The following is a 15,936-nucleotide window of genomic DNA, read 5'->3' as shown; positions in this document are numbered from 1 at the left end:
CCTTGGGCCCTTGCTGAGAGAATATGAGGCAATATCCCTTAAGCTTCCTAGAGGCATCTTGTTTGAGAAAATCTGTGAGCACACCCCTAATTTCTTTAAGGTGCTCCTGTGTGACTGAATAGTATTCTGAGGCACCATCTTTGTTTCTTCTGAGGTCTTGACAAATGGTTTTAAGTCATACCCTTGATTTCATCTTTAATAGTCCTCTCAATTTAACTCCTTCTTCATTTTACTGTAAGAGCCAAGAAGAAATCAGGTGTCCCCTTCAACACTATTTGAAAATCTCCTTAGCTAGATTCCCCATGCCAGTAGACACATTTTCCATATAATTTCAGAGAACTGTATTGCTAAACTTTCTACCACTGCATAACAAAGAGTCCCTTTCCTTCAGTTTCCAGTAAGATTCTTCTTTCTTCAAGCCCTCACCTTCCATGTCTTCAAAGTCCAAAATTTCATAAAGTGTTGTTCAAGCACATTCTTCATCAATTACTTTACTTTTGACACATTTCAGAGTAGTTTGCAAAATCAGTACACTCACCCCAGATACTTCAGCATGCCTATCAATGACTAATGTTTAATATTTGTCTTAAAGTTTATGTATTTTCTTTTGAGGTAAAGTTAATATACAATAAATGTACAAATGTCAAATATACCATTCAATGAATTTTGACAAATAAATACAACTGTGTAACCCAAAGCCCAATCTGGATTAAAAGAAAACAGGATCATAACCCCCAGAATCCTTTCATGCCACCTGGGTCAATCACTATGCTAAATTCCTTGCCCCAGAGTCAACAACTGTTCCGATTTTTTTTCTAAAAAATTAATTTTGCCTGTTCTAAAATGTCTTAGAAATGGAATCATACAGTTACATGCTCTTTTGTTTAAGGCTTCTTTCATTCGACACAGTATTATTTAGATTCCTCCATGTCAGTGTATAGTATTTCATTCCTTTTTATTGCTGAGCACATTGAGTCTGCTAGGGCTGCCATAACAAAATACCACAGACTGGGTGGCTGAAACAACAGTTCTGAAAGCTGGAAGTCCATGATCAAGATGTCTACAGGTGTGGTTTCTCCTGAGGCCGCTCCCTTCACTTGCAGATGGCCTTCTCACTGTGTCTTCACATGGTCTTTTCTCTGTCTATGCATATCCCTGCTGTCTCTTCTTCTTATCAAGACACCAGTCACATTGAATTGAGGCTCTACCCTTATGACACCTCATTTAAACTCAGTTGCCTCTTTAAAGGCCCTGTATCCAAATATAGTCACATTGGAGGTTAGGGTTTTAACATACGACTTCCTAGGCAACACAGTTCAGTTTAGAACACTGAGTAGTATTCACTTATACAAATGTACCATTTTGTTTATCCATTCTTCTATTGATGGACACCTGAGGCTATTTCTTTTTTTTCTTTCTTTCTTTTTTTTTAAAGATGGAGTCTTGCTATGTCGCCCAGGCTGGAGTGCAGTGATGCGATTCTCAGCTCACTGCAGCCTCTGCCTCCTGAATTCGAGCGATTCTCCCACCTCAGCCACCCGACTAGCTGGGATTACAGGCATCCGCCATTAGGCCCGGCCAATTTTTGTATTTTGTAGAGATGGGATTTCACCATGTTGGCGACGCTGGTCTTGAACTCCTGACCTCAGGTGATCCGTCCACCTGGGCCTCCCAAAGTGCTGGGATTACAGGCGTGAGCCCCCCGAGCCTAGGGCTATTTCTTGTTTGGGACTATTATGAATAAATCCACCACGAATATTCACATACAAGTTTCTTGGGGAATGGTTTTTAAGCTTTTTATTGTATTTTACATTTTTAATTGACACGTAATAATTCTGCGTATTTCTGGGGTACATAGTGATGTCTGTATAGTGTTCACATCAGGGCAGAACATAAATTTTTATTTCTCTTTAGTAAATACATGACACTTGCTGAGTCATCTTCAGTTTCATAAAAAAAACTGCCAGATCTTTTTCCTAAATGATTGTACCATTTTGCACCCCCACCATCAGTGTGTGAGAGTTTTGGTTGCTGTGTATCCTTGTCAACATTTGGAGTTATTGGCCTTTTAATTTTCGACATTTTGGTGAGTGTGTATTGAGTAACTTTTACCATGTCCAAAAGAAACTAAAAACCACTTCTAAGTTGTTTTTATCTTAATAATGAACATGCTTGTTTTGTTATAAAATGGCAATTTAAATTTTTTTATTCTTACCAACCTAATAATCATACATATCTTTTTTAAAAATACCAGCTGGGTATGGTGGCTCATGCCTCTAATCCCAGCACTTTGGGAGGCTGAGGCGGGCAGATCACTTGAGGTCAGGAATTCAAGACAAGCCTGGCCAATGTGGTGAAACCCTGTCTCTACAAAAAATACAAAAATTAGCTAGGCATGGAGGCACACTCCTGTAATCCCAGCTACTCAGGAGGTTGAGGCAGGAGAATCACTTGAACCCGGGAGGCGGAGGTTGCATTGAGCTGAGATCATGCCACTGTACTCCAGCCTAGGCAGTCTCAAAAAATAAAAATTTAAAAAATTTAAAAATCAAACAATATTACTTATTTACTAAGAGAAAAATTCAGCTTCTCTAGCTTTTTTCCTTACTTTTCTGCCTTATAGTTTACACTGATATTTCTTGACTTAGCAATGTCTGATGTAATCTACTGACATCCTGACTTAGCATATGAGGACATAGTTCTCCCATCTGTTTTACTTCCTATTCCCTCACCAACTGCTGCCTCCCCTGCCAACGAGATACCACATTTTGGTCAAAACAGTTGTCACTAATACACCATTATGATGATGGAAATATTGTTCAATGCTGAGAGAAAGAAGCTATAACCATCCCTCCTTTCTTATACAACTCTTTATTTTCATGGCATTAATAGTTGCTTCATCTCTTTATTTGCATGGCTTTCTCTGTTCCTATTGTTAATTGTTTCCATATGTTCCAACATCTCTTCCACATGCCCATGAATAATATTTTCCATATGTTCAAATAGGTTAGTCATTTTGTTTTGTTTTGTTTTCCTGCAAAACTCCATATTTCTGTTTCACTCCAAACTGGTTATTCTCCAGGCCCACTGAACAATTGAGGCCTCTTAACTGTCATCCTAGGATGCCCCTTCAGCGCCCTCCTGGGCTGGACTCCTTTTTGGCTAAATCCCATAGCTTCCTTTTGTTTGGTTTCACCCTTTGTATTCTGAAATACAGCCTTAAGTATCTGCAGGTAGGATGTAAATTTTTTGAGACTTCATATATCTGAATATGTCTTTATTCTACTCTTACACTTGATTGATACTTTGGGTATAAAAGTTTAATTTGCAAATAAACTTTCTTCATAATTTTGAAAGCATCATTCCATTAAGTTCTAATATCCATTATTGCTTTTTAGAGATCTTGGCACTATTCTTTTTTCTGATCCTTTGTATTTTGTATGTTATATTTTGGAGGGGAAAATTTTAGAATCTTCTCTGCCCATAATTTTCTGAAATTTTATAGTGATGCTCCTTGGAATGGGTATTTTTCATATTCATTGTACCCTATACCTAATGGGCTTTCAATTTGGAGTTTCATGTTCAATAAAGTTTCCTTCAGGCAGCACAAGTTTGTCACATATTATTTCTTTTTTTTTTTTTTATTTTTATTTTGTCATGTGTTATTTCCTTGATGACTCCTTTTTAGAGACAAGGGTCTTACTTAGTCACTCATGCTGGAGTGCAGTGGTGCAATCATAGCTCACTGCAACATTGAATTCCTGGGCTCAAGAGGTCCTCCTGCCTCAGTCTTCCACGTAGCTAGGAGTACAGGTATGCACCACCACACAAGCGCATTTTTTTTTTTGTGAGGCAGAGTCCCACTCTGTCACCCAGGCTGGAGTGCAGTGACGCGATCTCGGCTCACTGCAACCTCTGCTTCCCGGGTTCAAGCGATTCTCCTGCCTCAGCCCCCTAAGTAGGTGGGATTGCAGGCGTGCACCACCAATGCCGAGCTAATTTTTGTATTTTTAGTAGAGACGGGGTTTCACCATGTTGGTCAGGCTGGTCTTGTACTCCTGACCTCGTGATCCGCTCTCCTCAGCCTCCCAAAGTGCTGGGATTACAGGCATGAGCCACCGTGCCCAGCCTTTTTGTTTGTTTGTTTGTTTTTTGGTGAGACGGTCTCACTATGTAACCAGGGCTGGTCTCAAACTCCTGGCCTCAAGCAGTCCTCCCACCTTGGCCCCACAAAGCACTAGGTTTACAGGCATGAGACACCATGCCAAGCCCCCTACTGTTTTATGTCACCTCTTTTTCTATAATACCATTTATTGGAAAATTGAATCTCTTGGGGTGGTTCTCTGATTTTCTCACCACTTTTTTCTTTTCATTTTTCATCTCTTTCTGGGAGATTGCCTCTACTTTATCTTCATGCCTTCCTCGTATATTTTTGTCCCACCTTTCTTATTTGTTTTAATACTTCACTGTTTTTCCCATTTTTACAGCATCTTGTTCTTGTTTCATTGTTGCAAAATCTTCCCTTATCTCTCTGAGGATATTAATTATCATTATTTTGAGGTACCATCCCACTTTTCTCTAGGTTCATTTTTCTTTTTGTTATTTATTTGCTCTTGTGTTGGAGACTTTCCTTAGATGACTGATGAATCTTAGCTATCCATTCTTATTGAAGAGAGATACACGGAAACATTGATGAGTGGGGTTTGTCGATTAGTGTATTCATGGTAGGGTGATAGGATAACAAGCTGGATTTTTTGCTATGGAACTCCCAAATGTCACTCTCTGATAGTATTTCTTTTAGGCCATTACATTTTTCCGAAGAGGCATTCAGTAGTCTCCTGCCTGCAATATATAAGCATGGAATAGGGGCAGGAAATGGAGACAAGCCTCTGCCTCTGCCCTTTCTCCCCTGGCCCAGCCTTGATCCTCTTGATCTCTTAAGAGAATAGATCTCCAGTTGGCTGGCAGGACATGCAAGGTGAAAGGAAGCAGTAATGGAATAGTTGCTTGGCTACCAGGGTAGGAGATATCACCTAGTAGGGGACGGGGGTAGCTAATCATTCTAAATATAAACTTTCAGCCAATCTCTTTCTTTTTAACCCTTCACTCTCTGTAATACTTTGTGCCTCCAAATACTGGACCTTCTCAGAGTTCAGTGAGTCAAAGACTTACTTATTGTTAGCTTCTACCCCTTCTGAAACCCAGATGCTAGCTTTCTCTCTGTGCCAAGTCACTTTTCTCCAGCTCCAGCCACTTTCCATTTTCCAAAAAGTTGTTGAAATCTCTCCATTACTGTTGGTCTTTCTCCTGGTGTCTTGGGTTTTATATAGACCCTGCTCAACAGGTCCTTTTCAATGCCCTTTATTTTCAGTTTACTGGCATTGTGAGGTTCATTTGCCATGTTTAACCAGGAGAATCATTCGTAAAGTAATTTTTGATACTTTAAGGAACTGAAAATATGCTCTAGTTGCTTCCCTTAAAAGCCACAGTTTTTTAGGGGAGTGTGATTCTTCAGACTATGTATTTAAAATTGCTACATTTCATATAAAGAAATGACATTGCTATCAACTGTGAAAGTCACACAGTTTTGGAATTGATTTCCAGAAATGCTTAGTGGCTTGGCTGGATTCTTCCATATCTTCCTACCCAGTCTCCCTGAGGGTAAGCAGTAGCATTCATAAGGCAGTTAACTAAATATAAGCATTTTCAATACTGTGGATTTGAATTTCTCCATAAAGTCATCTTACCTCTATGGAAATTGACCCCATAAAATTGGCCTCTTCACTGGCACCCTACCACAGCCAGCTAAAGTAACTAGTCTCCAAAACCAAAGATTATTTTGCATTTCCTTTAGGATGATGTAAGAATTTGAACCTGTCATTTACCTGAAGCAATATATGGCTAAAGCAGTTCATTGAGCATGTTTCTTTTTCCTTTGCATGATTCAGAATTACATTTTTGTTTTTTCTCCCAGAATTAAAGAGTCCATATTCTTACAATTGAGCTTATTTCTAGATTTATGTCATGTTTTAGTTCATTGGCTTTGTAAACCTAGCACAAATACAACCAGTACACTAAACTGGGTTCCTCGAGAATACCTCCATACGCTAAATAAGAAGATGAAACAGATTTCTAAATATGCTTCCCAAAAACTTTCATACTGGTAGAGATAATACAGTATAGTTTAAGGGATCTGCTAATCATATCCCGGCCTTTGCCTTAGGAACATGAGCTGAGCACTGGCCTGGTTTGTAATTGTACTCTTATGGCCATCTGGCAGCTTCTGTGACATATTAGTGGCCTTGGCACAGTTTCTAATTGGCATGTACCAGCATCAAATTGGCATGTATCAACATCCACAAGACAGTTTAACTTTCTAAATAAAAGAAGCCATATCTCTCTTTTCTTTAGCTATGATGCAATTGCTCTTTGCAGGTTTTTTTGTTTTATCTGAAAGGAAACTAAAATTTCAAGATTTCCCATGTCACTTTAATCCTGAACTTTTAAAATCTATTTCTGTAATAACTAAAAGAGAATCCTGAAACTGCTGGTCTTTGGCCACATGTCTTGAAGAAATTATGTAGTATTATATCTTTCTCTCTAACTTCAGGCCATAGACATTCTTAATCTGCAGGCTGTCTGCAAGCTTTCATAGAAAGATTCATCTGTAATCATTTTCACGGAGCCAGTGGAGACAGGATCGTTTTAGTTAGTAGCTTATCAGTTTAAACTGCATATTCTCTGGTTGGAATGGAAAGTTAATCAAGGAAAATTCAGAATAAGTTTTCACTTAACATTTTATATCTTACTTGGCAACTTGTTTGACAATGTTGCATAAAAGATCCAGCACAGGAAACATTTTATACTCCTGCTTATGATTAATAAATACGGAATCTGGGGCATTCTATTTTATAAATCAAGGTCTTAGTCCAAATTTCCTGTTTTTCTACATTAGAAAAAACCCTCAGGGTAAAAATAGCACTAAACTGTATAGGGTACTCGGGGGTCAAGGCAACAGGCAGAACAGATTACTCTAGGTACTGTGGTGCTGAGACTGTTATCAGACTAGTAGCAAAGACATTCATTTTGTAGTCATTATAGTAAAGGCATTTGATGCAGCTGGTTTATAAAAACGTAAGTTAATATATCCTACTTTGGATTTTCTATGCTTATTGAAAAGAGGAAAGGAATGAATAATACAAAACAATAAACCAGGGACTTGGAAATGTAGGCTCACACACAGCTAGTTCATGGAAAACCCTAGTCACTCTAGTCAAAGACTGTCTTACCACATCTTAATTTTAATCACACTGATTTCTGCTGTATTATACAAACTCAGTCACTGCCTTCAATCTCCAATACCCTGCACTTCCACACCAAGCACACATATATACTCACTCACACATATATCTTTGTTCAAAGATTTTCCAGTCTTAAGTCATCTGTACTTTCTGACTTTCTCAAATTCTCTCAGCCCAACCGCTGCATAGTAACCTACAGTAGATCTTCCAGCATCTCTCTTTCTGTAGAATATTACCAAGATACTCTGAAGACTACATGCATGGCAGAAAGTACTTTGGGGTTCATACCACTAATTGACACTTTATCATGAAAAGATTAAAATGTTCTCATTTGTATTTCTTAATAGCCTAAAGAATGTTTTTTGATACAACCAAAGGAAAGAAAAGAGAATACCACCAAGACCAGGAAGAGGAGAAAGGTAATATTAATAATTTCTTAAATTTGTATGGCCCCACATGGTTTCCATCACATTTTTATATGTCATACTTTCATGAGGCAGCTATTGTAATCCCCACCTAAGAGATGCAGACATTGTAAGATTCCTTGAGGTTTGGTGACTTTCCGAAGGTCACTACTAATAAGTGTTTCTGTTGGAGCTAAGAATAAATTCTTCTGACTCCTATTTTGGTCTTGTGGAGTGCCATATATCTTTGTTACCCACCCTATGTTTTCAGTGTGGTCAGATGTCAGACATAGGTTTCTAATTGTAGAAGGAGTCCAGAGCGATCCTCCCCCAGCCCTTCTGGCTCTGTCCATGAAAAAAAATATACCAACCTCCTTTTTCTACTCATTCCAGATTTTAAGACCTTATACCTTAAAGTATGACTAAAAAGAAAATAATAAGCAGATGAAGGTAGTATGAGGCACTTCTGACTAATTTGGAACCATAAATTAAGTCAAAAAACTCCCCTCCTCTTGCATTTTGATATTTGCCAGTGAGCACAGGAAAGACTCTTTCTCCTATACAAACTTTTTGATGGCTCAGCCTTGGAGAAAGTATGGTTAGCTATGACCTTCTCCCACAGTTGTGAAAACAGCGGTGTAATTCTCTCCCTGCCAAGAGGGGTCTACTGCTGAAGTCAGCCGAGGAAATACGATTGGGATTAGAAGAAAGAAGATGGACTCAAACCAATTACTTAACAGCAAGCTTCTAGAAAACTAAGAGTGTGTGTGCATATGTTTTCTTTTCTTACAAATGGTCAAATAGCAAGATGGGAGATGCCAAATTGGCTGAGGTTTGGCAAGTCCTTAAAGAAGTGACTTTAACTTCTCTTTGATAATTTGTACACTAATGGCCTTCAGGAGTGTTAAGTTTGTGGTGGCTCGAGGTCAAAACTCTAGCTAGATAGTTTAGCCTTGACTGAGGTCATGCTAAAATGTGCCCACTGATGACATATTTTTAAAAGTTAATTCCTTTGACAGAGCCTTGACCATTCTTGGCAAGTGTATAGAAACGAGGATATTGTAGAAGGAGGGGAAAAAGTTGGGATCAGGGGTGGGGAACGTTCCTTCTGGATCTTTGATGGAACATTAGAAGAAAGTGAGAAGGGAAGCTTATGATGGAAATAAATGAATGATTGTGGGTTTCTACTATACTGCAGGCATTCAATACATGCTATACAAATGAATCCAAATCAAAATCGATGTTGGAAAGTATTTCCTGTAATTTTTTTTTCTACTTTCCATAGGGCCACTTTAATACTGTCAGCTATCCAAGACCTGAGAATCTAGGGTGTTAAGTCCCCTCCTCAGTAGGCTCCTATGCTCAGATTCCTACTGTAGGTTTTATACTAATGCCAGAAATCCAAACTAAGACTCAGCACCTCACAAAGCAGGTTGGGCAAGAAATTCTCAAAATTCTAATCCTACAGGAATATAAATCATCTAGGGCTAAAAGAGAGCTTTCCATAGCAATGAAATTTCTTTACTTTTAACAGAAAATAATACCCTAGTATGGAGACGGCTGCAAAAATGTAGTTCTCCTGGAAGTCATAGACCAAGAGTTGCAAGAAGCTTTCTAGGTCATTTTTTTCATTTTTCAAAGCAATAGTTATATCCAAGAAATATTTAGTGAATTTTCTCAAATGTATTTATTAAAACCCACATTCACACTTGGCTAACACCAAAAGCTATGTGCAGTTTAAATGCCAGAGGAATTAACCTATTCCAACCAAATGCCATTTTAAAGTACGTCCTCCCATTTTTCTTCCTTCTCATATCTTAGAAGAAAATTACTGATGTTCTTGCAAAATCAGAACCAAAACCAGGGTTACCTGAAGACCTACAGAAGCTGATGAAGGATTATTATAGCAGCAGACGCTCGGTGACTGAATTAGAAGAACTGAACCTGCCAGGTATAGCCAAGCTTCAATTTTCCTAATGACAAGGAACAAAACATAACTGTCTATTATGGTTAGGTGTCTCAGGCAGTCAATTAACATATTTTCCGGCGGGTGTGGTGGTTCATGCCTGTAATCCCAGCACTTTGGGAGGCCGAGGCTAGAGGATCGCTTGAGCCCGGGTGTTTGAAACCAGCCTGGGCAATATAGTGAGAACTCATCACTATTAAAAATAATAATAATAATAATTGTTTAAAGAGACATATTTTCAGGCCGGGCATAGTGGCTCATACCTATAATCCAAGCACTCTGGGAGGCTGAGGCGGGTGGATCACTTGAGGTCAAGAGTTTGAGACCAGCCTGGCCAACATAGTAAAACCCATCTCTACTAAAAATACAAAAATTAGCTGGGCGTGGTAGCACACACCTATAATTCCACCTACTTGGGAGGCTGAGGCAGAAGAATCACTTGAACCCGGGAGGCCGAGGTTACAGTGAGCCAAGATCGCACCATTGCACTCCAGCCTGGGGAACAGAGTGAGACTCCATCTCAAAAAAAAAAAGAAAGAAACATAATACTTCTTTCCTCAATATAATAGTTTTAACTGATAGATTATATCAAATAGTTTTAGCTGATAGATTATATCCTTACTGGATGCTAAACAGTATTTGTCAAATCTAATACTAAGATTTGTGATCGTATTTTTTTTTCAAAAGGCTAATTGTTGGGTGTGCATTTTTTTTAACAGACTATTCAACGAGTAGGAATTTGTCATGAGGATAGACGTTAAAGTACACATTTAAAAGTATAGTTGTGAAACACTGATTTATTCAACTCTTATAGACAAGAGCTTTAGCCTTAATAAGTAATTTAGTTTTGTTGTTGCTCTTATCATGGATTTCTAGTCATGGTTTTTAGAATAGTATTTTGGGTTGCAGGCCAGACTCTTTCAAGCAAACTATCAAAAGGTAGGAACAAAATTCTGCATGTTTTGCAAGGCTGACACTTTGCCTCAAGGGATTCTTAAGCCTACTAGAGTTTTAGATCCTCTGCCTTGGTGTATTTATAATTAAGCTAAAAGATACTGCAAAATGTAAACAGCTAATTTTTAAAAAATATTTATTTATTTTAGAGACAGTGTCTTGTTGTCTCGTCCAGGTTGGAGTGCAGTGGCACCATCGTAGTTCACTGCAGCCTCAAACTCCTGGGCTTAAGTGGATCCTCTCACCTCAGCCTCCTGAGTAGCTAGAAATATAGCCATGTGCCACCACACCCAGCATAAACTACTACTTTTAATTAATTTCAAAATTATGATGCATCCTTTAACTCTTTCAGGCAGCCATGGGAGAAATAGATGTTGTCATAAAATCAAACCATAAAAAGTTTGGGTACAACTGCTTCAGATGAGCTATTTATAGACTACTAGGGATATCTAATATTGCTTTTGGAAAAAGTAGAGGGTGGCTTGATTTCCTTTTTCCATTACAATTTTATGCTTTCTAGAAGCTTGAGAAGCTGAAAAACAATCTCTTCCCTGAATTTTTATAATTCTTTTGTGATATCCTTTTTTAGAAACACACATTGGATTTGGAGACATGAGTGCCCTGTCTCTTTGTTTTCCAAGGAGATTACCCTTTAGGGAATTGAAGGAGTGCATTTGCACATGAGCAGGATCTGGACTTTTAGACTTACTAAGCCCAGACAGTTCCAACAGCAGTTAGAATCCACTCTTCTCAGCACACCACTGCCTCTGCTGTGAAAACTATGTCCTGACTGCACTATTACAGGAACTATTCTAACAAAACCACTTTTGAAGCTTTAACTGAAGTTTGATTTTTACTGTGACTCAATGGTCAGTTTTCCATTCTAGTTCTTTGTTAGAGCAACTTAACTTACGAAGGATTTGTGAGTGGTGGGACCACTGCTGTTCTGTAACCTCATGGAACATCATAAACCTTGCTCCTCTCTAGAGTTATAGGGAGTCAAAGCTCAGAAGAAACTTTTAAGGAGTCATTTGAGTTCCATAGTGAATTTGTTTGATATTATTGTTTTATTAGAGGTCAGTAATATAGTTAGGCAAGAATGTGTGGTCATGGGTTGGTTGGGGAGGAAAGAAAATATGTTTGAAATAATGTTATAACCAAAAAGGACAGGTTTTCATTTTTAGTTTAAAAAATTAGGCCATTTAAGACACAATAAACTGAGACATCAGAGGAAGGTTTGGGAGAACAGGCACTGTCACTACACCGATGAGACCAAGAACAGAGAGGAGATTTAAGCTAGATGTGGGGAAGGAGATACAGTGGGTTATTTGGAATAGGCTCAAGGAGGGACATAAATCCCCTTATATATACACATATAAAGTAGATATAAATAATAACATATTGTTCCTATTTAGTTTGTCGAGCTTCTAACTTGGTTTTGATTTGAGGCTGTTTGTGTCTCTAGGGCAGGAACATGTCTTTTAAATTAATATTGTGCACTGTACATTGTTAATGTCATACACACGGGCACTGAATTAGGATTTCAAGGCTGGAGTCACCCGGAGCTAATTGACCTCTCTGCTATCTCCTGAGAGCTGCAGTGTGGTTTAGATTAGTGATTCCTAAATGCCTATAGGCTAGCTGCAACTGAATCACCCAGGAACTTCTTAAACATCAGATCCCCAGGCCCACCCCCAAGAGATTCTAATTCACTATGCAAAAGAGACTCCATCCCAGGAATCTGTACCTTCAGTTCTCCAGGTGAGTCTGATCATATCCAGACTTGGGACATTATGAAGACCACCAAAGGCTCCACAACAATGCAGGAGAAAACAGCTTTGAATTACTCACTTAATGAGTTATATGTGCTGGGTCACAACATAAATTTCATTTTGGTCAGTCCAGCCCCTGTTTTATTTTAATGTGTTATATTGTTTTTTATTGTATTGTTATGTTGTGTTGTATTTTGAGACATTATTACCATTCTTCCCTAATCCAAACTCTATTTTCATATGATAGGCATTTTAAAATATATATATATATATATTTTTCTTATATGTCATCCTGTGTATGTATATATATATTAAAGTGTATCTAAAATGGCTCTGTGCTAATGCTTTCATTCTGTTTCTTTCTTCACTTGACAGTTTTTCCAGATAGGACTCTGTAGTTTTATGCATGTCTAGTTCATTGCTTCTAAATGCAACATAATATTCCAGCATTTCCATCTATCACATATACTCATCCATTTTCCCAGATATGGACACTTAGGTTGCCTCAAGCACCCTGGCATCACAAATAATGCCAAGATGCATATCCTTGTGTGTGTACCTTAATAGACCACACAAGAATTTCTTTCTATTATTTACCTTGAATTGAAGTGATAGAATTATAGGGTATATACATATTAATATTATTACTTTTCAGAATATCTATACCAGTTTACACTTCCACTTACAGTTCACAAGAGTTTCCATCACTCTGCATTCTCAACAACACTTAGTATTACACATCTTGCTAATAGTTGCCATTCTAATGAGTGTGTAAAGTATGATCTCATTATATTAACATGCACTTCTCTGATAACTAGTGAGTTTGAACATCTTTACATAGATTTGTTAGCCACTTCATTTTGCATTTGTGTAGTCCCCATTTGATGGATTTGGAAAATAAAGGTGCTTCATTAATCTGCTGAGTGATATAAGAAGCTCCTATTTCACTGCTCTAAGAAATTACAGGCATCCGTGACAGGTTAAAAGTTTACTTGTTGCTGCTACTGTTATTTTAAATATAGGAAACACTTCAAGATATATAATGGGCCCCAATTCACTAATATTTTACAACCTTATACATCACTCATAACTCACATATAATCTATTTTGATTGTGTGTGTGCATTTACAAAATTCTCTGTATAGCATGTTTATCATATTTCTAGACTCCTGTTTCCTCAAGGCCAATGATTTGACTCACAGTCTTTCCTCATACCTAAAAGAAAGTAAGTAAACTCTGATTTTAATCTATTTAAACTTATCCTTATTTTGCTCTGGCTTTGGAAATTTAGGTTTTGGTCTCGTTTTTGTTTTATAACACATTAGGCCATTATTGCTCCAGGAATCCAGAGAATGGTGTTCCAGTCCCAGGTCCCCCACCAATTTGCTGTTTGACCTGAGATGAGTCACTGAGTACTCCCCTGGACTTAATTTGTTATCTGAAAAATAGGGAAGATGGACTATGTGATATGTGTTCCATCTGTGAGATTCTGAAATTCTGTTTGCATGTTTATTTAGAACTCAGACCATGGCTATTGTGAAGCCAATCTAATTTTATCTTTTCAAAATGTACTTTTTGGGAGACTGGAGAAGGACAGGGTCTCACTCTGTCTCCCAGGCTGGAGTGCAGTGGTCTGGTCATAGCTCAGTGGAGCCTCAACCTCCTGGGTTCTGACGATCCTTCTGTCTCAACCTCCCAAGTAGCTGGGACTACAGTTGTATGTCACCACAAGCAACTAATTTTTTTTTTAATTATTTTTGGTAGAGACAGAGTCTTCCTATGTTGCCCAGGCTGGTCTCAAACTCCTGGGCTCAAGAGATCCTCCCCCCTCTGCCTCCCAAAGTGCTGAGATTACAGGCGTGAGCTACTGTGTCTGGCCCTTCAATATGTATTATATGTAGCCAGCAATAACTAAATTATTCATATCAACTGGTCATTTATTTATGGCCAGCAATGAAACAGTTTAGATATAGAGAGTTTCCATTCTTCTTTCAAACTACAAGCAATTCTGATGACACTAAACTTGAGTTCATAAACCTTTCTTAGCTTCAAATTCAGAAAATGTAAATCTAGGTAATAATAGAATCAACCTCACTAGATTATGAGAACTAAAAAGAAAATCTATGTAAAGTGCTTAGCACCGTGTCAGTATTTAGTAAATGTTTGCTGTTTTTAAATGTTTGTTCCATTTTATATCTTATGTTGAATTTCCCTTTAAAATTTAACATGACTGAATCAGAATTCATTTCCTATTTAATCAACATTGTGAAGTGTCAAACATAAAATATCAAAAATGTAATATTCCAAATTTTTTTACTTAATTTTAAAATTAGTCACATTTAGGGACTTGGCATGTTTGTTTTGTGTTATAAATTAATGATACTTCATTTTAATATAATATTTACAATAACCAGAAAATTGAATTATAATTGTTATTATAATGAACCATGCTCACTATATTTTATTTTGCTTAAACACTCAACAAAGAAGAAATACTGAACTTGGGAGGTGGGCCCTGTTTTGCTATATTTCAAATAATTGTTTGGTGGTCTTTTTTCCAGTTTGTCCTAAGTGGGTAAAACTTAGGAAAAACCACAGTGAGAAGAAATCGGTCCTGATGCTGATCGTCTGCAGCTCAGCCACCCGAGCCCTGGAGCTCATCAGGTTGGAAGGTTCACCTATTCCGTATCATAAATGTTTTCTGAATAACTGATATATGCCAAACTATTATGTTCTATGTGCTGGAGATGTAGCAATAAACAAAACAGAGTCCCTGCCCTCATGGAATTTATATTTCAGTGGGGGAGACAGATAATAAACAAATGAAGATACATCATAACATCGGGTGCACTGATATGTAAGGAAAAAATAAAGCATGGCAAAGGGATATAAGCAGATCAGGACTACTTTTAAAAGGGTGGTCACAGAAAGCTTCTCTAAGGAGATGACAATTTGATCAGAGACTTGAACAAAGTGAAGAAGAAAGCCCAGCAGCTATCTGGAAGAAAAGCATTCCAGGTAGAGGGGAGAATAAGCACAAAAGACCCCAAAGATAGGATGCCATTGTAGGATTTTGAGGAGTTACTTGATCTGAATCATCATTTTAAAGGTTCACTTTGGCTGCTGTGTGGAGAGCACACATTATAGAGAACACGGGTAAAAGCAAGGAGATCATACCCCAAACAACCAGTTAGAAGAAAAGATCTGACTTAAAATAGTGACAAGAAAAGACAGAAGCCAGGCACAGCAGCTCATGCCTATAATCCTATCACTTTGGGAGGCTGAGGTGGGAGGACTCCTTGAGCCCTGGAGTTTGAGACCAGCCTGGGCAACATAATAAGACCCCATCTCCATTATAAATTTTAAAAAAAAAAGAAGAAAAGAAAAGAAAGAAAGAAGAGAAAAGATAGAATACCACGGAATACACTTACCAAAACTTATGTACAGACAGTATCATCTAAGGGATGCAGAAAACTTGAACAAACAAAAATGTATACCATATTCTTGAATAGGAAAACTCAATATTGTAAACATGTCTG

At 37.9% G+C, this 15,936-nt stretch overlaps 1 protein-coding gene and 1 long non-coding RNA gene across 4 annotated transcripts in view; one reads left to right on the top strand and one right to left on the bottom strand.

Moving 5' to 3' along the window:
* LOC117083604 (collagen alpha-1(VIII) chain) overlaps nucleotides 1-15,936 on the top strand; it is a 554,637-nt gene that overhangs the window by 528,532 nt on the left and 10,169 nt on the right. For all 3 annotated transcript variants that reach the window (XM_033211492.1, XM_033211495.1, XM_033211494.1), the window contains 4 exons: nucleotides 7,649-7,720; nucleotides 9,527-9,656; nucleotides 13,563-13,622; nucleotides 14,959-15,061. In XM_033211492.1, coding sequence (XP_033067383.1) covers nucleotides 7,649-7,720; nucleotides 9,527-9,656; nucleotides 13,563-13,622; nucleotides 14,959-15,061 — 365 coding nt within the window. The remainder of the gene's footprint in view (nucleotides 1-7,648; nucleotides 7,721-9,526; nucleotides 9,657-13,562; nucleotides 13,623-14,958; nucleotides 15,062-15,936) is intronic.
* Nucleotides 1-15,936, bottom strand: part of LOC117083608 — a 61,122-nt gene that overhangs the window by 42,007 nt on the left and 3,179 nt on the right. The window lies entirely within an intron of this gene.

The sequence above is a fragment of the Trachypithecus francoisi genome, unplaced genomic scaffold, assembly GCF_009764315.1.
Source record: "Trachypithecus francoisi isolate TF-2019V2 unplaced genomic scaffold, Tfra_2.0 Lachesis_group0, whole genome shotgun sequence".
In the NCBI taxonomy this organism is placed as follows: Eukaryota; Metazoa; Chordata; class Mammalia; order Primates; family Cercopithecidae; genus Trachypithecus; species Trachypithecus francoisi.
This window is presented reverse-complemented; position numbering and strand designations above follow the sequence as displayed.